The 22784-nt window shown below is 37.5% G+C and overlaps 2 protein-coding genes across 2 annotated transcripts; one reads left to right on the top strand and one right to left on the bottom strand.

The window, feature by feature from the left end:
• Window positions 1-15487: 15487 nt before the first annotated feature.
• Window positions 15488-15976, bottom strand: LOC101081486 (keratin-associated protein 13-1-like). Its single transcript, XM_023260851.2, has one exon. It carries the CDS (start codon window positions 15932-15934, stop codon window positions 15503-15505), a length of 432 nt encoding a protein of 143 aa, XP_023116619.1. The 5' UTR covers window positions 15935-15976; the 3' UTR covers window positions 15488-15502.
• Window positions 15977-20776: 4800 nt separating this feature from the next.
• On the top strand, window positions 20777-21500 carry LOC101081242 (keratin-associated protein 13-1-like). Its single transcript, XM_003991505.5, has one exon. The coding sequence runs from the start codon at window positions 20803-20805 to the stop codon at window positions 21286-21288; it is 486 nt and encodes a 161-aa protein (XP_003991554.2). The 5' UTR covers window positions 20777-20802; the 3' UTR covers window positions 21289-21500.
• The last annotated feature ends 1284 nt before the right edge of the window (window positions 21501-22784 follow it).

Here is a 22784-nt window from a genome sequence, read left to right as displayed (position 1 = left end):
TATATTTTCAGGAACTACTAAATATAAATGTTGAATAACTTCCATGAGACTCATCCAATATTACTTGGGGAAAGTAACCAAAGTAACTCACTGAATCCCAGTGAGTACATTTTGATTGAATTAATTTCTTTATGGTATATAAGAAGGAAACCAATCATGCTTGGTGTAAAGATTTTTGGATCAGCTTGTGTGGGTATTTACCCTAATGTTCTCCAATGACTTCAACTACATAGCTGAGAACCATAGCCTTAATGTCAAGAAAAAATGGAGATCCTTTATTTCTATTTTGTTATAGACGTGTGCTAATCTTTTTTAGGCCATGTATTCCAGAAAACAATATGTTGATATGTGAGACACAGTTTGATAAAAAGATAAATCTAATAATCAAAAAGAACTATCTTTGAGTTACGCTAAATAAATGTTCAAGTAGATTTTCAAGTCATTGTTTCTTTAGAATCTTGAACAGCACTCAGAAGGAGACATATTTTATGTGCTAAATTTCTTTTAAACATGAGGCAATGGAAGCTCAAAGTAAGTCAAGGTCTGGCCAAAGATCCCAGGTTTATGGAGAAATCAATGTTCACAGTTTCCTGAAAGTTGGAGCATACTATGAAAAGCAAAAACAGAATTGGTATGGGTTGGAATAGAGGAAGTTTGGGAAAATAAAATGAAATGAACAAAGCAGAGATCTATAAAGTTAGCTGGTATGTTTATGAATAATTAATAATGCGTGCACATTACTCTGTCATTTTTCAGTCTGAGTTCTGAGTGACAATAATCCTAGGTTTCATAGTCACCTATTAAATTTACTTGAACAGATTTCTAGTGATAATCTTCCATGTTTATTGTCTACTCTAAATAATTTTGCATATATCACAGAATGAATATTCTTATATAGAAACTTAATGTGATATTTATACCAAATATAACTTTTGATAGCATTAGACTAGATAGTTTAATCACTATTATGAATAAAAACTTTAGTAGGATTTAAGAAAATAATCTATACATAAACTCTGGAGTACTATCAGCTAAGAATTGCTAGATCGCATTAGGACAAGTTTTAAGTCAAAATAAATGGTATTTGGGCTACTTTCTTCCTGAGTTGTCCACTGAATCCAAAAATGTTAATGGGCTATTGGTGTGAATGAATAGAATCAGATTTCAGGACTTCATTTTTAAGGAGCTGGGAATACAGGTAAACATTCTGGGCTTTGAAAGATTCTACCAGAATTTTATGAGTATGCAAACATAGAGTGTGTTTCATAGGAACTGAAGGCAACCTTTGACTTGCATCAGTGTTTATGATATTGAGAGTGTTAGTAATCTTACCTCAGCTTGGCATAACCAGAATAAATCCTTGCAAAAATAGACCCATTCAGAGGCTTAAATGACCTGTGGTAATTGATTAAAATTTACTAAGGCTACACACAAGCAAAACAAGACCAAACCAAGAGACAGCACATAGCATAAGCAAACTTACAGAGTATCTAGATAATGTACATACTAGAAATGTACAGAAAAATAACTGCGGTTATTATTTTTAAGCAATTAAAGACAAGAGTTAAGAGTTTTGGCAAAATACTAGAATATATAAAAATGAGCATAAAAACACTAAAACTGGGGGTGCCTGGGTGGCTCAGTCGGTTGAGTGTCTGACTTTGGCTCAGGTCATGATCTCACAGTTCATGGGTTTGAGCCCCACATCGGGCTCTGTGCTGACAGCTCAGAGCCTGGAGCCTGCTTCACGTTCTGTGTCTCCCTCTCTCTCTGCCCCTCCCCCGCTCACAGACTGTCGCTCAAAAATAAATAAATGTAATTTTAAAAACATACTAAAACTGTAAGATACAATAACTAAAATGAACCGACTCAAATGAATTCAAAGTCACACTAGAACAGTCTGAAACTCTGGGCCAGCCTCGTCCTCAGCTGAAATAGAGAATAAAATAATGAGCTCAGATCAGAGTGTCAACATATCTGGTTGGAGTGTGGGCAAAGTGGAGATGCATTCAAACTGGTTTAAACTGGGGACAGTCCTGCTTAACTCAATTCTTTAATGAAGCTTACTGTTAAGTCCTTTGCCTTTCTAACATGCAGAGGGAAGGACTTATGTTCTCTGGAAAACAATAAAGGAATATAGTTGCATATGTTTATTTTGTGTGTGCATATGTATTGATCATATAATCATATGTGTTTATAACTACAATTGTGACTCTATAAATATAAGTATCTCTATTTCAAAATCCACTGGTCTTTTGTTTATAATGTCTATAATGTAATAAATCATTATAAAAAATTTCAAGGAGCATGTAAATGTTACCCAATCAAAACTATCCATGGAAGCAAGTTCACATTTACTACAAATATTAGAATTAGTTGGCACAGACTTGAAAGAGACTATGATGAACATGTAAATAATTAAGAAAAAGATGGATGCAATTAATAAACACATGGGAATTATAAGAGATGGAAATAATTAAAAAAAAAACTAATGGATATCTCTAAACAGAAAGTTAAAGGCTTAAAATTAAGTAAAGACATAAAATTAAAATAGGATTATGAGAATATTTGACAAAACAGAAGTAAGGATAAGTCAACTTGAAAATAGGTTTTTAAAAAATATATATTATCCAAACTAAGCTACACAGAGAAATAAAGATTGAAAAAGGAGGCAGAGTAAAGATTTGGAAACTTGTTGAAAAACATAGGGCAATCTAAAAATTGTGTAAGAGAAGTCCCATAAAAAAATTGAGCAGAAAAAAAAAAAACTACAGTAAAAACTTTTGTACATTTGCCTAACAACAAACAGAATAACAGCAAACAAATCCTTAAAACTTCCAATTTACAAATCCAAGAATCTTAGGATGCTTGAATCAAGAGAGATCCACACTAGGTGCATTATAGTGAATTGATTAAAAGCAAAGATAAAAAGAAAATCATAAATTAGCTAGGAGAAAAGGAAATATTACATATGGGGAATAGTGATAAGAAATACAGCTAATGTTCTTAACACCAGAAGAACATGGAATGATTTTTTTTTTCTTTAAGTTTATTCATTTTGAGAGAAAGAGAGAGAGAGCATGAATAGGGGAGGGGCAGAGAGAGGGGGAGAGAAAATTCCAAGCACGCTCCATGCTGACACAGCACAGAACCTGATGCAGGGCTTGAACCCAGGAAGCGTGAGATCACGACCTGAGCTGAAATCAAGAGTCCGACATCCAACCCATTGAGCCACCCATGTGTCCCTGGAATGATATTTTTAAAAGGTTGAAAAGAAAAAGGAAATTCAGCTTCCTAGAATTTTATATCAGTTCAAAATATCCTTCAAAAATGAAAGAAAAAGAAAAATATTTTCAGAAAATTTGTTTCCTCCAACTATAAAATCATTAATTTGGGGGCATCTGATTGGCTCAGTTGGTTGAGCATCGGACTTCAGCTCAGGTCATGATCTCACGGTCCATGAGTTCAAGCCCTGCGTCGAGCTCTGCGCTGACAGCTCAGAACCTGGAACCTGTTTCAGATTCTGTGTCTCTCTCTCTCTCTGCCCCTCCCCCGTTCATGCTCTGTCTCTGTCTCTCTCAAAAATAAATAAACATTAGGGAAAAAAATCATTAAAAGTAATTTCTAGAAGTGTGTGCAATTGAAAAAATAAATACTATAATCGGTGCATGACACCTCTCAGATCAGAAACAATTAGCTCCATATCTCAAGAATGCAGACTCAGGGAAAAGAAAAAAAAAAAAGGATGCAGACTCACAAACAAACAAAAAATGCAAGTCAATATTGCCATAGTAAACAGCACACATAGTTTGAAACTGTCCAGTTGTATAGTGTTGACAAATAATTTAGGGCTTTTTTTTTTCTTAAAAAAAAAAGAAAACTCTCTCTGGAGGTCAGTAGTGTGCATTCTTGATCAATAAACAAGCAGACCAGGATCTGAGTACATGGGAAGTCTCCTTCAACTGGATTCCATTCAATCACTGTTATATGAAGTAGAATTAGAGATAAGAATTAACTGGAAGGGAATGAGGTTACAAGCCTCTTTGGTGCAGAAGATCTGAATTAAGACTTGGTACTCTTTGAAAACATATTTATTTAACTTTCCATTTTGTCTAAGAGTAGTTCTGAAGCCTATTCATCTTGTGGTTAGTAACTCCTAAGTTTGTCACGAGGGCTATTTTGTTTTTTTTTAATTTTTTTTTCAACGTTTATTTATTTTTGGGACAGAGAGAGACAGAGCATGAACGGGGGAGGAGCAGAGAGAGAGGGAGACACAGAATCGGAAACAGGCTCCAGGCTCTGAGCCATCAGCCCAGAGCCCGACGCCGGGCTCGAACTCACGGACCGCGAGATCGTGACCTGGCTGAAGTCGGACGCTTAACCGACTGCGCCACCCAGGCGCCCCAACGAGGGCTATTTTGAAAAAGCATTTGGAAGTCACTAAGAGTGAGAAAGACAAAGACACATACCTTAGTTGCTGGAGAGAAAGGAAGGAAAAGTTAATTCTGCTTTGGAATATATAAAAATAAATATTCTTCCAAATGATTATATAAATTTTCTGAAGCTATTTGTCACCTATTTTCCTATATGATTTTTTAAATGAAATAAATAACTTTATTAGTTTTCACAAAATCCGAATTTTGACCTTGTTGGCTTTGTCTGTTTCATGTTGATTTCTATTTCATTGACTTCTATTCTTGTCTTTATAATTTCCTATCTTAAAATTTCTTTTGGTTTCAATTTTTATTCTTTTTTCAAGCTTCCTCATGTAGAGTACTAAAATTTTATTTCAAGCTTTCTTGTATGTTTGTATATACGTTAAAATTTAAATGTTTCCTTCTTAGCAGCTGTATCTCCCCAATTTTACTGAGTTATATGACTGTTATCATGCATTTCAAAACATTTCCCAATTTCATTGTTTTTTTTTTCTTCGATGTTTGGATTAGAATCAAAGGTATTTATTAGTTTATAATCATATGAGGTTTTAAGTTAAAAGTTTGTTTTATTTGTGCCTCATCTCTACTGATTTTTAACTTTTAAACAACATATTCCCAGCACTAAACTGAATAACCCAAATTTAAACTCTAAAGCCAGCCTTTAAGAAAGAATTTATTTTAATAGATTAGCTTCTCTAAATGACATTTACATGATTTAAATCTAATAAACGTCTTAATCCACAAATAATATGGTGGTTTCTTATTTGTTTATTTTCTACTTTTGTTTCGTTGTGTATTTGTGAAATTGAAATGAAAGATTCTATTTTTCTGTGAAAGGGCTTTGAAAGGTTGTGTACGCAAGGTGTGAAGGTGCAGGTTTCTCTGACAATAAATCTGAGGAGCAGAGGAGAGTTGAATTCACTCAATGAACAGCTGACCTTGTATCTGTGCTGGCAGAGTGAAGGAATTAAGAAGTTGCCACATAACACCAGGAATATAGAAAGCAAGGAAATAAGTTTATATGGTTTGGTCCATTAAAAAGAAAGAAGTAAATAGAAAACTGCCATGTGTTTGTAAAATTGAGAGAAGGCTACCTATGAGCTTTCAATAACTAAAACTGAATTTGTCTCATTTTGGTTAAAGGCATCTGCATTTTGCATTCCAACAACCAGTTTCAAGCCTGATTCATTTCTCTAAGCGTGTATGACGTTATCACTGAAGCCAGGTGAGAAGGTCAGGTTCAGAAGACATGGATTCCATCTTGGTGCCTTCCCAAATGGGCTTCTGGAACAGCCCTGATGTCTGCTTCCGTTGTATCTCAACCTGAGGTTCAGTTATTTTATGATTCCTTTCTAAACTTTTACAAATATAGTATATCAGGAAACGATAAGCTGTTAAAAATAGGGCTTATTGTAAATGAGCCAAACCTAAAAATAAAGTGGTAACTTTGCACAGAGCCAGGGAATCTTTAAAGAAATTTTCTGTGCGTTTTTTCATCATACTCACAAGCATCCCAGTGTGGAATTCACTCATGATAGTCTAACGTCCTTTTAGCATATGAGAAAATAGAAGCTCGAGGAGAAACATAGACTTGCCAAATGTGCCATTTCTTAGAGGAAATACAAATGTCCCACTCTCTTCCTGGATGCATTAAATATGAGAGACATAGTGACTGTAGAGATCACCACGTCAAACTTAACTTGTTGTATAGACATGGATCTTGAGACCTACAAGAGTTAGTTTCTAAGTCTCACAGAAAGTTAATGGCAATGCTAAGGATAGACCCCTGGTTCCTAAGTTTCATTTTAATGCAATTTCAATTGTGCCATGTAATCTCATCTTCTCTCTCCTCCAGTCATCCCTCTTCCTTCTCTCGCTCCCCATTATCATCATGAGTTTCTGGGTCCTAATCTCCTCTTAGAAGGACACCAGTCATGTTGGATTAGAGCCCACTCATTTAACCTCATTTTCCCTTAATTACCTCTTTAAAGGTCCCATCTCCAAATACAGTTACATTATGAGGTTCTTAGGGGTTAGAAATCCAACATGGGAATGTTGATGGGAGGGGCACAAATCAGCTCATAATACCCATTTTGGACAATGTTGTGACCATGCAAGACCATGAGGCAACAAACACAAGACTCAAAGTCATCATGTTGAGGACAGTGGAATAGAAGAGGTAAAAAAGACTCGCCATTAAATTGCTTGAGCAATGATCATGGTTTCGACACTGTCAGTGGGAAATCTAAAGGGATTGAAATTTTGAGAGAAAATGTAGAAAATTTCATTTGGCTTTCCCTGACAGAAATAGAAAGGGCAGTGTCCAGTACTCTTCTATGAACTTAATTTTATTTTGCTTATAACTTCCATGAGTTTTAAAATAGAATAATCCACGTAATCCCCACATGCACATTCCCACATGGGGGCCACAGTCATTCTAGAGATACAGAACACAGACAAAATAGCCTTAACATGGAGGAGTATTTTTTGCCTAAATCAGAGCTATGGCTGATGATGAAAAAAAATTACCTGGATAAAAACGTAAAAGTGGTTTTCTGGCTCCAGGAAATACTCTAGTTATTTATTTAGAGAGAGAGTGAGAGTAGGGGAGGAAGGGAGGGGCAGAGAGGGAGGGAGAGAGAGAGAATCCCAAGCAGGCTTCCTGCTGTCAGCCCAGAGTCGAACACAGGGCTAGATCTCACAAACCTTGAGGTCATGACGTGAGCTGAGAACAAGAGCCAGGTGCTTAATGACTGAAACCCCCAAGTGCCCAGCAAACAACCTTCTAAAGGCAAATCGGGGAGAGATTCAATAGTCATTACACCGCAGTATAATGCAATACACACAGCTGGCAATTACAATGTTGAGGCAGTACATTTGTAATAGCACAACTGATACTTAGGTTAAATACAATGTCCCATTTAAGGATATCAGCATCAAAGTATAAAAACTATCATTGCATATCAAGAAATTGTCTCAATCCCATATAAAAGCTGCTCCTGAAACAGCCAACACCTACGTCCAAGTCTTCTGCAACATTCTGAGTTTACCAGGATCAAAGTAAGGTTCCCTCTATATTCCAGCAACAATTATTCTAGGTCTTGTTTCCTTGTAGTCCTGCTCTCTACCAAAGTGCTACTAGATTTCCTATAGGTCCTACCTCTACCAGACTTCCAAGTTTCTCTTGCTGTATTTCGTGCTGATCTGCTACACCCACTGGCTGTGTATATTTTGAACTCAAGAATTCAGTTCTCAGGTTCCTGCTGCCTAAGCAATTCTATTTCCAGGAATTGGCAGTCATCTTTTTTACCAGCCAGCATGTGGTTCAGATTTCTAGGGATTGATGTATTTAGTTTCCCAGGAAACTCATCATGAGTCATTTCTATGCAATTGATTTCACCAATTCCTATTTATTTATTCCTGTCACATTGGTGATTGCAGATAACAGCTTTGTTACCCTTCAACCTTGACTCCCATATTTTTTATTAGTCATGCCTCGGTACTATGTTGTTAAACATCTTGTCGATACCAGTCAGTTCTCAAAATAATATTCATTTGACTCTGCTCATAGGAAATGTATGATCAACAAATGTTCCATTATATTTTTTTTTCAAAAAAGAATGCATTCATTTATCTGCTACTGTGTAGTGAGACATTTTAAAACCAATATTTAAAAATGTGGTTCCTGTTTCTTTGAACTTACCATCTAGCAAGGTTAACCAAATAACAGTGATTAACAGCTGTAAACAGGCAAATCCTCAACACATACATGAATTTAACAATGAGAACTCAACTATCTTCAGAACTTAACAAAGCTTCCACGAGAAAGTATTTTACAAGCTGTGGCAGGAGGATGAACAAAGATTGCTTGATCAAGGTAGAAACTGAAGCAAGGATATCCAATGGGAAGATGATTGCACTAATCTGAGCAAGAATGAGAAAAATCTATGATAATGAGGTCCAATAGTCAGCATATCTACATGTATACAACCCGTATTGTTTTTTTTTTTATCTTTGTCTCCAATTGCTACATAAATCCTCCCTTTGCCATAAACCAGCTGAACTTCAGTTATTCCCTGAACACACAGTAAGCATTTTTCCATCCTGCTTTGGTCATTTTACACCCTCTTCCTATACTCCCTCTTATCTGTTCTCATAGTTCTCGTGTCTTTGATATTTAAGATCATCCTACCTTTTAGATTCATTGCCTTGTTTTTTTAGATTCATTGTTTTTTAAGTTTATTTATTTATTTTGAGAAAGAAGGCATGCACACGTGCAAGTGAGGGAGGAACAGAGAGAAAGGGAGAGAGAGGATTCCCCAGCAGGCTCCGTGCTCAGTGTGGAGTCCAACACAGGGCTCAGTCTCACAAACCATGAGATCACGACCTGAGCCAGTATCAAGATTTGGATGCAAAACCAACTGACCCATCCAGGTGCCCCTAGACTCATGTTTAAATGCTATTTCCTTTATGGCGCTTCTCTATCAATACACGTTATCTCTCCATCTTCTGAAATTGGGCTAAACTGAATTACAGTGAAATTTAAAGAGGGAGGTGTTAGAGATGGGATGGTATCATGAGTATGCCAATCTTAATTAGAAGTTCAATTAGTAAATTTCTATGTGTAAAGTTCCCATTTCCTGATGTGAGGAGAGTTTGCAGTTGGAGTTCCCAGGCTCATGGAGGATGAGAAAGCAGGGATTTTGTTGCAAATGTCCTCTAAATTGACTCAATTAATAATCAGTCAATTTCGGCCCATTTCCATGGTTAGATGTAATCTGATCCCATAAACAACAAGCTCTTAAAACTTAAAAGATACATATTTATTAATGTTGTGAGCAAAGAGGGTAGCACACACCTACACACTCATACATGCACACAAAATCAGCCACATCACCGTATCCCTACATTTCTAGCCACCATTGCACTGCAGGTGTTAGCCACAGCAATAAGGCAATAAAAACACATAAAAGGCATAAACACTAGCAAGGGAACAGGAAAACTTTATGTATTCATAGGTAGAATGACATAAAAAAATGTAATGAATCTATAAAATTACAATTAAAATCTGTTTTATTTCTATATAATAACCAAAAATATGTGAAAAATCCAAAGTATGTTATATGAATAACAAAACATATAATCTACATTTCAAGGTTTAAGGTTTGTGTATTTTATACTATGAAATACTGCAGAAAGAAATTAAATAAGATCCAAATAAGTAGAGACACATATCATGGATTGAAAGACGTTTAGTATGCTTAATTTATAAATTCAACACATTCTGAACAAAACTGCCAGGAGGCATTTTTATAAAAATTGAAGAACTGATTCTAAAATTTATATCATGCAAAGAAGCAAGAAAAAGCACAATCATCTTGAAACAGGAGTAAAGTTGGAAGACTTTCATTATCTCATTTAAAGAGATATATATAAAGGTATATTAAGATATGGTAGCACTGAAATAAGTATAGATAATCAGTGAAACAGAATAGAGTTCTAGAATGGATTCACATGTATACTGTCAAATTTTTTTAATGGAGATGTCAAATCAACATCTTTTTAAAAAATATCTTTTTGGGGAAAAATGTCTTTTCAAAAATTATATTAGAATCGGTGGTTATCGGGGCACCTAGGTAGCTCAGTTGTTTGAGCGTCCAACTCTTAAATTTGGCTCGGGTCATGATCCTAGGGTTAAGGGATCAAGGACTGTGTTGGGCTCCTTGCTGAGTGTAGAGTCTGCTTGGGATTCTCTCTCTCTCTCTCTCTCTCTCTCTGCCCCTCCCCACACCTGTTCATACTTTCTCTTTCTCTCTCTCAAATAATAATTTAAAAAAAGAATCGCTGATATAGGTAAAGAACTTAAGAAAATATATGTGTTGATACCTTTCATAGACATATATAAAGACTGAAGTTTTAAAGCTTCTAGCAAAAATAAGGATATCTTTCCAACCTGATGTGAAGAAAAACTTTTCTTGAAGAATACAAAAAAAAAAAAAACACAATAAAAGAAAAGTAATTGATAAGTTTGATTTCATCAAAATGAATTTTTTTTCTTATCCAAAGTTGTCACTAAAATGAGAGAACGCATAACTATGAGATTATTAGCAGTATATTTATCAATGGACTGATTTCCAGAGTAAATAAAGAATTCCAATATCTTAGCAAAAAAATTAATATGGCAAAACATGAATAAACACTACACAAAGAAGTCACAAGGATAGCCAATGAGCACAAGAAGGGGTGCTCAAAATCATTATTCACCAAGTAAATGCAATTTAAAATCACAATAAAATACTACTCACATCTAGCAAATGGTTAAGAGAAAGAATGATGTCAATATTGATGAGAATGTGAAACCCCCAGAAATGTAGAACATCACTGGTGGTAGAATGAAATGATAAAACTAACTTTGAAAAACTGATCAGCAATTTTTTTCTTTAATTTTTTAACATTTATTTATGATCAGCATTTTCTAATAAAGTTAAACATATGCTTACTCTATGATCCAGAAATTCCATTCGGAGGTCTTTCTAAAAACAAACAAACAAACAAACAAACAAACAAACACTAAAATCAGAAGCCCACAAAAAGACTGGAACAATCAATGTTCATTGCAGCTTTATTGATTTAAAAAGTTTTCTGTAATCTTGTAACAATTCAATGTCCATCCACAGGTGAAGGACTAAACACACTGTCATCTATTTGCACATTTATTTCCACAGAAATAAAATGAATAAAACATATGTATCATGGAGAATCTCAAGAACATTATGTTGAATGAAAAAAGATGGACACATCTAAGAACATACTGTATGGTTTAATTTTTAGGAAATGCTAGAGGCAAAATCATTTTACAGTGACAGAAATCATTACAATAGTTGGCTCGAGTTGGCAGGGATTGGTTTAAAAGAAGCATAAGGATACTTTCTGCCGTGGGAAAATGTTCTATATCTTGATCGGGTAGCTGTAACTAGTTATAAGTGTATATATTTGTCAAAAACATCAAACTCTACCATTAAAATCTGTTCATTTCATGGTGTGTCAATACTAATTGAATAACAAAAATTATATAAAAACACTAACAAATCGGACAATCTCATGCCTCTGCCTAAAACCATTCAATGGCCCTTGATGCTTTCAGAAGAAAGTGCAATTCTGAGCTAGACCACTGAAGACAAAGAATGGCCCCCAAATCTTTCTGGCCTAATTTCAAGGCATTTTTTCATTTTCCTTCAATGACAAGACAAAATGCCATTCGGTGTTATAATGTACATCTCAAGACGGGGTCCTCAAAATACTCTTCTCCAAGTACTATCTATCCATTCCCTACTTACTCTTTCAAGCTATTTCAAATTCTATTCCTCTGGGGAACTTTTCTTGACCTCTAAGGCTAGGCGCATATCTCTCGATGTTATTTTAGTATCAGAAACTCATTCATAGCTCATTGTTACTATAGTTAAATAATTATTTCTTTAGTATTTGCTTTCTCTATTAACTTTCAGGCCAGTTAGAACAGAGACCCCACACCTTTTCTTACTATATTTTAAATTATGGAGTAATACACAAATATAATCTAAAAACATATTCAATAATACACATTTCCATTTCACAGACTCTGACTCATGGAAAAGGCTCAGTGAAAATGTCATGAAAACTAATGATACTGACAACATGTTTGGCGATGTGTTCTGAGGCATGACTAATTAGGAAAAAAGAACAAATATGAGGGCAAGGAGTTGGGGAGGATCAAGCTACTGTCTGTAATCACTAATGGGATAAACATTAATAAATAGAAATTGTTGAAATCAAGTTCCTAGAAAGGATTCATGGAAGCATTTTCTGGGAAACTGGTTACACTTATTCTTGGAAGTCAGAATTGGAAACCAGTTGGCAGACAGATGATTAGCAGCTTCCGGAATTATAGTTGTGCAGGCTGCGGAAGCCGGGACCTAAACCCCTAGGTTCAAAATCCGAGGTGCTGAGCATCTCCGTCAAAGGACGCAGCAGGAGGAAGCCAGATAAGTGCCAGCTGGTCTCTGTCCATTATGTGCAGTAGGATTAACTTGGTGAGAACTGGAAGATCACGATTCACTATACTCTACGGAAGTATAGAAAGAAGAGTCTGTGCTCTGGGAAATTTAGTATGTGCCAGAGACATGGAATAGAGAAGGGGGTAGTTTCCTGAATGGTCATGGCAAGACATCAACTCAGGAGTTATGTTTCTTGTAGAATATTACAGGTTTCTTACCTTGGCTATCAGCGTGAAATGGGATATTGTTATAACTTCAAGTGTAATTGTGGTGTTGCAAGTTTGCTATCCTCACCATTGAATTTTGCTCTTTTTGAGCACTTCATAATATTGCTATCTATTCACAATCAGTCTTTGAGGTTTTTTTTTAAGTGTTTATTTATTTTTGAGATAGAGAGACACAGAGCACAAGCTAGGAGGGGCAGACATAGAGGGAGACACAGAATCCGAAGCAGGCTCCAGGCTCCGAGCTGTCAGCACAGAGTCCGATGCGGGACTCGAACCCACAAACCATGAGATCGTGACCTGAGCTGAAGTTGGTCACTCAACGACTGAGCCACCCAGGCCCCCCAAGGGTTTTTTTTTAAATATATAAATTTGCTTGTTTATTAATGTTTGTAGGTAGAATAACAGTTCCTCAAATACACCCATATTCTAAATCTTGGAATTTGTGGATATGTTACTTGATGTGGAAAAGGTTAGTAAGGTAGCAGATGAAATTAAAGTTGCTAATCAGTTGACCTTAAAATAGGGACATTGCCAGATAAGCATGACATAATCTTAAGCATCCTGAAAAATAGAAGAGAGAGGCAGAAGAGTAGGTGGGAGTGAGGCAGAGTAACATCGACTTGACCCTCATTGCTGTATCTGAAGACGGAGGAAGGAGAAAATGGGCTAAGGAATGCATCTGGCCACCAGAAACTGAAAATGGCAAGAAAGTAGATATTCCCATAGAGCCTCTGGAAAGGAATGCGTCTCTGCCAGCATAGTGATTTTAGCCCAGTGAGATTGTACCTGACTTCTCACCTATGGGACTATAAGATAATAAATGAGTATTGTTTATTCCACGAATTTGATATAGTTTGCTTTGGCAATAACAGAAAAACTAAGACACTAGTATATTTCTGAAAACCAGAAAAATTTCCACTACTACATCTAAAATCTGGAGCCATTAACAGAGGAGACATTTGGCCTCAGCTTGGCCAAAAAAGTTTTGTCTGCTCCCCATGACTGCTATGCCCTTGCTTATGTTTTGGGGTAAAAATTGGATTCTTTCTCTTGGTTGAAGATTATGGGCATGATAACAACTTGGATCGTTAAAATTCACTAGCAGGACCGTTTACAGAGGAGTTTGCTGATTTTAAATTTTATAACGCGACGGACGATGAATTTGTTCCCCCAAATCTTCTTTCATTATGCCTTTATGTGTTCCTCTAGCCATGTAAGTGTCATGACTATTTCCTAAACATGATGGGGGAGGAGGGGAGAAGATGAGGAAGAGAGGGAGCATATAAGGGAAGACAGGATCTGAGAGAATGCATGGAATAAAGCAATTCTACTAATAAGTCTACAATAATCTGCTGTGTCATCTAGTAAAATTCTATCTGGCTCTTCTCTCAGTTTCCTCCTCTATAGAGTAAGTAGGTTGAATGTGATGAACCTGACAACTCCTTTTACATTCAGATTTTATTATGTAGGTAGGAAAGGAGGAAGTAAATAGAGCATGGTGAAATATACTGAGATCAACTTAGCAGACTGGGTGTTTTCCAAGCTTCGAGTACCCTGCAATCCATTTCCTAATTTTGACATGTTTGAAGACCATATCAAATAAAAATAGGAAAAAAAATATTTAAACATTGCTTGTTCTGTATGAATATAACGTCTCTGGTTGCTATCGTGCTGTCTATGATAGTATGTTATGCTGTCTGTGTTATCTACTACATAGTTAGTATCTATGTTACATGTTAGCACCTTACATTTATAACACTTGGATGTAGGAGGGAATCTGGTACAAATAAAGAATATCTCATTTCATTTCAATATACAGCGGAAACAATCATTTTCAATGATAATAAAGGTTTCATGTATAGAGTTAGATTCACTGTGTATGTTGGCAAAGAACCCAGGTGCAAGTTCACACCTGCTGAGCCTAGTTCCTTCTCAGCTAGGTTTGTTCCCATCTAAGTTGTTCTTATACAAATGGAGATAATTTGAGCAGATTGAAAACAGTAATTGGAGAACAGGGATTTAGTCAATTAAAAAAAATATGTGACATACCTTCACTGTGATTAGCTAAAGCTCATAGGCGCTCTTTTCTGAAATTTTACACCCACACCCTAGTCTTTCATTTGAATAACCTGCATGCACAGCCTCATCATGTAAATCTAAATTTTGTTCACACATTCTTCAAATTTCTCTGATGCATAATGTCTCTATGATGTCTTTTTATGCATGGTCTATATTTATTGTCTGAACAAGACATTCAAATCTCTTGAGATATCATTGAGAAAAAGGCGGTACCTAGAAACTGTTGGCATCCAAGGAAGTCCTGCTTCAACAGGAGAAAATACCCAAGCCCAACCAAAATTAGCGCACAGCCTTTAAAATCTGAGATTTCCAACGGCCATTACCAGCAGTAATGATAACACGATTCCTACTTGACACATCACTAAGAAATAACAACATTGACAGCAGATTTGGACCGCAGAAAAAAGAGTTTATTAAAATAAAATCATTTGACTTTTCTTCTATTTTTGAGAGAAATGCAAAACCATAAATTCTATCAACAATGCAATTTGAATTACTAATTAATCTTGTAGTCTGACAGGGTTCTTCTATCAGCCGGTGTTTGAGAGCAGGCAAGGTAAAGTTGGTGGCAATCAGGGAATATTAGATGCTTTCAAATGGAGAAAATTAAGACAATAGATAATCTCATCACAGAATCTGCCTGTTTCAAATGGATTTGGCTCTTTGACACACTAATCAGTAGAAGCCAGATCTACAGAGTGCGCATTACAAGATGGATGGAAACTTCTCAAAGGAAAATAGATTGGCGACAGAAACTGGATCCATAGCTCAGGGAAGGGAAACCACAGACTCTATAACCCAGAGGCCTGAAGCCCTGGGATCCATAGCCCAGTGAGTAGCAGCTTCTGGACCCAAAGCCCACAGACCCAGGGTAAGCAGTCCAGCAGGGGCTGCAGAACGTGGAGGTCCTCGGGAGGGAGCAGGACGTCTGGCAGGGGCTGGACACCACGCAGGACGTCTGGCAGCTGGTGGGCTCACAGCAGGTCTCCTGACAGCCGCTGTAGAGGGAGGAGCCCAGCTGGCAGGTGCTGGGAGAGCAGAGGTCAGTGCGGTAGACCAGGTTGCTGGGGTAGGAAGAGCCACAGGAGAAGCTTGGGTAGCGCAGGTAGCCCCCAAGGGAGCGGGAGGAGAAGTTTCCAGAGCAGCAGCTGTAGGACATGTTGAAGGGAGATGTGAGTTCAGCTGAGTTACGGTGAGAAGACTCTGAGGTTGAATGTCACCTCCTAGACTGGGGCATTTATATACCCTCAGCAGCAGGTGTGGTGGCCTGCATGGTCATCCTTTACGTATTTGTGCGTCTTCATTTACATATGTGTAACTCAGAAATCTCTGTAATTGCAGTTGGATAGTCTCCCACATCTTGTATTTATGGGTGCTATAATTTTGGTGTTACAGCCAAAGCCAATGAACTGCTCCTAGGTCAGAAATACCGTGACTGTATGACATTAATGATCATCCCATCTAAGCCAGGAAAGCCTTTCCTTTCCTCTTGTCAGAATCAGAATCGTCAGGTATTTTGTTTCCGGCAATAATGGGCACATACTTTTCTCAAATGGTAGGAAATAAAATATAACTATTTTCCTTCTTTGTCAATTGATCAGAGGCATAGTTTTGGCTTTAGTAGGAACATAGTAAATACTGACCTTACTTGTCACCATGTTTTCTCATTTTCCAAAATTATTGTCCATCTATATCCACATTCTCTTACACAATATGTCTCAGATCCAATGGAAGGGGGAAAAGATGCCAGCCGATCATTGACTGTTAAAGGCACAGAGAGAAGCCTGGACATTTATTTGGAGACATGGCTACAGTGAGGGACAGTACCAAAGCAGAATTGCAAGTGGAGATCAGTGGGGGCCTTTAGGAGGAGAATCAAAGGACTAAGCAATATTTAAATGAGGGAAGAAAATAATTGGGTTTTAGATTCAATATATCTGATATGAAGCCTGTAGTCCTAATAGATTCTCATCCATACGTGTATCAGCCCTGAGAATTTCCTTCTCAGATCCTCAACTGCAGGAGGCTTAGTTGACTAAGGGCCCCATTGTGCTATGATACAGCAGAGATATTAGAGAAACTAGGTCCTGGGACACACGGGATGTCTCTGATTCCAGTTATGAGCAAAGTACACTATTAACCTATGTTACATATGCCTCTTAGACTCTTTTCTCTGTTTTCATTCTTTTTATGACTTTATGCTTTAGCTTGGGAATTTCTTTCTACCCCATCTCCCAATTCATTCATTTTCTGTTCCGCTTTGTTCCCTCTCCTGATAAAACATATCAGTTAAGTTTTATAAATCAGATATATTGTAAATTTCCAATATTTCAATGAGGTTCTGTTGTGTGGCTTTTACTTTTCTGCCAAAATTCTCAATCTTACATTTACTTCTTTAAACGTAATCATTTCTTAATAATACCTTCCTATTTCCTATTGTTAAATTCTTCTTCACGTAATTATTTTATTTTTTTTTTAATTTTTTTTCAACGTTTATTTATTTTTGGGACAGAGAGAGACAGAGGATGAACAGGGGAGGGGCAGAGAGAGAGGGAGACACAGAATCGGAAACAGGCTCCAGGCTCCGAGCCATCAGCCCAGAGCCTGACGCGGGGCTCGAACTCACGGACCGCGAGATCGTGACCTGGCTGAAGTCGGACGCTTAACCGACTGCGCCACCCAGGCGCCCCTCACGTAATTATTTTAATGTTTGATTTTGAAATGTGGACCATGTATTTCAGATTGTGTTTTCTGGTGTTCTCTTTTGTTTGTCTTTTCTTCTCATATTCCCACAATATTTTGAGAGGTTAATAGATATATATTTGTGAAACACACACACACACACACACACACACACACACACACACACACATCCCAGAATGATGTACCCTTTTCCAGAAAGAATTGACTTATGCTTCAGGCAGGCTTCTAGGATAAGGTCACAGCACCCTGGGTCGTTTTAATCCAATCAGTGGTTGAGATGGTTCAAACCTGGGCTTCAGTCTGTATGAAAAAGCTGTTTATTAACAATTCAATTTTACTTCTAGGAATTGGCTCTCCAAGGTCTGGGATATTTGACATGACCTCAACTCTGGTAGATGCTGAATTCCAATATTATTTCTTAAGCCCAGTGAGTTTATGGAATTCTCTTAGCCTCTCAGTCAGTACTTTCAAAATCAACATACAATTTTAAGCGAATGGCAACTCCAGATGTAGGTTCATTTCTTTTGACTTAGTTCTGGCCCATAGAGTACCTCTGGGACTCTGGCATACTTAGGTATTTTCTATTCTCATTGAGAGAAAAGTTTCAGTATTTTAAGCAACATTAACTTGCTAATTATATGTAATTTTGAAAATTTTTATTTTAACAATACTTAGGAATGATTCAAATAAGTGAGTTGCTACAGTGAAGGTGACCATTTAAAAGTCGTGTTATAGTAGTTTCAATGGTAGTAGACGACACCTACCAAATCCAGGAGATTCAAATGCTACCATTGTGGGCGTTCAGCCTTTCTTTCCAACTCTGTCTGCAATTTCCATACCACGTACACACACTTTACACTGCGTTGCAGATCAGAAGCCACTACAGGTACAGCCCCGAGTGATAAATTTTATGTGAAGTATCACAATTTTTAATTGTTGATAAATAAATCAGTTCAAAAAAATGTGGAAGTCTATGCTATATAAAACAAATAATATAATCTCTGGGTCCAAGGTTAAGGAATTAGCCCAAGGTTGGGGAATTGACAAATCTTTCTGAAAATTATATTAACTTAATGTGGATGAAGATTTAGAGATTTAGATGCAAAAGGATGAGAAGAATACCTCGTGTTAAGAAGGATACTTGAACAAGGAACCAAGAGTAATTGAAGACAAATTCATTAACTTTTGCAATTTGCCTAATACATCTATGCTCCCTTTTAATCCACAAGTTTTATATTCAAGATTATTTTGCTTTTTTCCAGCTTTACTGAAGTACAAGAGACAAATAAGTTATATGTATTTAAGGTGTATGATGTGATATTTAGATATAAATCTACATTGTGAATGATTATCAAAATCAAACAATTTTTGATTTTTTGCCATCCCACATGGTTACAATTTTTGTGCATGTGGTTAAAACACTTGAGAATATCTTTCTTAGCAAATTTTAACTATATTAACATGGTATTTGTATTATTAGTAACTATAGCTACCATGTTGTACATTAGATTCTCAGAATGTATTCATCGCACATAACTAAAACCTTGCATTCTTTGACCAACATTAAGATAATTTTAAAGAGTTATGTTTAAAAGCAGAAAAAATTGGGAAGTAATAGTACCCACAGTACTGTATCAATAGGATACTTTGCCCATTTGCTGACGCACAGAGCAAGGAGAAATTCCAATTTTGAAGGACGGAAAATCAAGGACTCACCAAGTAGCTGTTTGAATTGAGGTCATTTACTTCTCTACTCAGTCCTCTTCCTTCTAGAAGGTCTAGATGATGCTGCTTTTAAAATGGGTACAAATTATTGAGAAAATTCAATAGTTGTTATCATTACCGTTGTGAGTGTATTAGAGTTTTATTAGAAAGTAAAATAAGAAAATATTGACATCAACCATGATACTACATTCTCCCAGGTCTAAAACATTATTTCACTGGTTTCATTTTATTTATTTATTTTTTAACTGACATTATTTTAACATGGAACTTAGAAAGCAGTTGGTTATACTCTAAGAATACGATAGATTATCAAACTTAAAAAACACTTTCAATTTCTAGTTCAACAATGGCAAAAAAGAACAAAACAAGAAAGAAAAAGGAGGTAATCAAACTTAACACAGAAAAAAACAAGAGTGGAAAGTGGTGGGGGCACAGATTGAGTTGAAGACAGAGAGGGACAGAGACAGAGACAGAGAGAAAGAGAGAGAGATTCATGTACCCTGAGGAAAAGGGACTGAAAAGAAACATTTAGGCAAGAAAACGTAGGGAGGTACCTGGCTGTGCAACTACCAAAATAACATTCAAACCCTGTGCCGTAAAAAGCTAAGACATTCTGAGATGGTAGAAGACCTGGATATTTATAAATGAAGATGATAAAAAAGGATAGCACACCAAAATTCATAAGGTACACTACTGTTGAAATTTTTTGAGTATAAAGACATCAGGGTGTAACAGATCATCATTTAAGAATGCGCTAGAAAAAAGGTTAAACTCCCTAAGCTTATATGGTTCTCTTTCCGCTGTTCCCTGCCCTCACCATAGTGGTGTGTTTTTCTTGACTGCCCGGAGATGGACTTAGATTGATCCTCCCCGGGTTGTTTCAACCGCGCCCTTTTGTTGTCACCCTATCCTTAGGTATGTGGCAAGGTGTCCATCAATGTCCGGTCATTTCTCTCGGTCTTTGTTTTACGTCTTTTGTCTCTCTTCATTGGACAAGAGACGCGGTGGGTAACTAGTGCTTGGTGCATCTCTCTCCACTGTTGGCATAACGAATTACCACCAAGTAATTCTGGAGCATGGGAATGAATGCTGACAAGGGGGATCTTTCAAGGAAGGCTCCATCTAGGTAGAAACTGTGCCTCCGATCCATGCACCAGAAAAAAAAAATTGATGTGATCTCATTCCCCACTCTTAGGAGGGAGGCATCCATCAACAAAACCAGATGTTGATACACAAGAAGCAGATGCAGGAAGCACAAGCCTTTTCCTCTCCTGGCTCTGGTGCTTTCCTCATCATGATGGGATGATCATTAATGTCATACAGTCACGGTATTTCTGACCTAGGAGCAGTTCATTGGCTTTGGCTGTAACACCAAAATTATAGCACCCATAAATACAAGATGTGGGAGACTATCCAACTGCAATTACAGAGATTTCTGAGTTACACATATGTAAATGAAGACGCACAAATACGTAAAGGATGACCATGCAGGCCACCACACCTGCTGCTGAGGGTATATAAATGCCCCAGTCTAGGAGGCGACATTCAACCTCAGAGTCTTCTCACCGTAACTCAGCTGAACTCACATCTCCCTTCAACATGTCCTACAGCTGCTGCTCTGGAAACTTCTCCTCCCGCTCCCTTGGGGGCTACCTGCGCTACCCAAGCTTCTCCTGTGGCTCTTCCTACCCCAGCAACCTGGTCTACCGCACTGACCTCTGCTCTCCCAGCACCTGCCAGCTGGGCACCTCCCTCTACAGCAGCTGTCAGGAGACCTGCTGTGAGCCCACCAGCTGCCGGACGTCCTGTGTGGTGTCCAGCCCCTGCCAGACGTCCTGCTCCCTCCCGAGGACCTCCACGTTCTGCAGCCCCTGCTGGACTGCTTACCCTGGGTCTGTGGGCTTTGGGTCCAGAAGCTGCTACTCACTGGGCTATGGATCCCAGGGCTTCAGACCCCTGGGTTATAGAGTCCATTGCTTCCCTCTGCTGGCTTATGGATCCAGATTCTGCCGCCCTAACTACTTTACCTCGAGGAGCTGTTACAGGCCAACCTGTGAATCTGGCTTCTATACATCAACTTGTTGAGGGTCCAGATGCTTTTGAGAATTGATGTCAAAGTCTCTACTTGGCACAGCCACCATTTTCATTTCCACCAATTACTACTAATCTTTTATTCCTAAATCATCAGTTTCTTGCATCATCGACTTCTGGCTGACTCTGAACTTAATGCGTATTCTCAAATTAAGTTCTAAATTCTGTACTATTGATTGAATATATGCTTCATTGAAATGCAATTGAAAATGAAAATTTTAATCTAATAAATGTATGTAATCCGGCACTCAAATATATTGTTCATCTTCTTTTTATTATTATTATTTGCTTGTAGTTGTTTGTATTTTATGGATTTGGGAGATTTAGATGAATATCAATATGACTCTGAAACCAAGTTTGTGAACTTACCACATGATAGATTTGAGCACATTTCTGTTGACATTGGATATGTTTCCTGTTGGGGGTAGTCATTTCCTGGAGGTCTATATTGTACATGTCTCACTGTCAGTGACATTTGCCTGAGAATAAAGGACATGCGTTTTTGCTGATAAAGGAACACAAAGAAATTGGTACATAAACTAGAAATGCAGACAACAAGAATACGATATAATTTATAAGGTGAGGCTACACATCGTCAGACACATACCTCAAAGTCTAGAATCTGAGTGTGGATTTTCAGCAGAAAAAAAAAAAATGAGCTCCCAGGTCAGGTGCTATATATGCTCTCTGTTGGTTAGCATAAGTGCCAGGGTCTCTGCCTGCCACAGGGGAAGTGTTCCCGAACCTTGCCTATAAACATGTGTAAGATTCACAGTGATCTTAGATGGGTAGTAACTGGGTTAAGGAAGTGTGGATAACCTCCTAATGCTTCTCCAAGGTTCAACCTGAATCAGGCAAAGAGAAACACACCCAAGCAATGTTGAACAAGCATTTATGTTTATGAGGCTTAACTTCAATCTCTGTCTCCCCAAAATAATCTGAAGTCAGAAAACTGGGTGCAGGTGGTTTACTTGGCACAAGATCCCAGGGAGCAGGTTGGGGAGATCATGGAAGGTGAAAGAATCAGAGAGGAAAATCTCATTAAGGGACATATTTTTAGTTGTTGTTACAGTGGGCAGTGGGGACCCAATCTTCCTGGGGCTTTTCAGAAATGTATACAATGACTCTTGGAATTGTCTATGCCGGGATCTGATCGATAGGTGGAAGCATGTATTCAATAGCTCCCATCTCTACCATTGGTTCGAGATTGTCCCAGATGTATGTTAACTTCCTAGAACTTTATTCATTGTGCAAAGAAAGATTCACCGTGAGCTCCATTTGTTTTCCTGGCTGTAACCTCAGAGAAGCCCAGGTCAAGAACGAAAGATGTGCTGTGTTTGGCAGGGGAGGACCTGTCTGGGCAAAGAGGGTTGAAGTCTGCATGAAATTGTTCACCATATCTGTGCCCAGATCTGAGCGAGAGAATGAGGATATAACGGAGGATGCGAGAGGTATCAGATATACCACTTCCATTTAATGTTCAAACATCC

This window comes from Felis catus, chromosome C2 (assembly GCF_018350175.1).
Source record: "Felis catus isolate Fca126 chromosome C2, F.catus_Fca126_mat1.0, whole genome shotgun sequence".
Classification (NCBI taxonomy): domain Eukaryota; kingdom Metazoa; phylum Chordata; class Mammalia; order Carnivora; family Felidae; genus Felis; species Felis catus.
The sequence above is the reverse complement of the archived record's forward strand: the minus strand, read 5'-3'. Positions and strand labels throughout refer to the sequence as shown.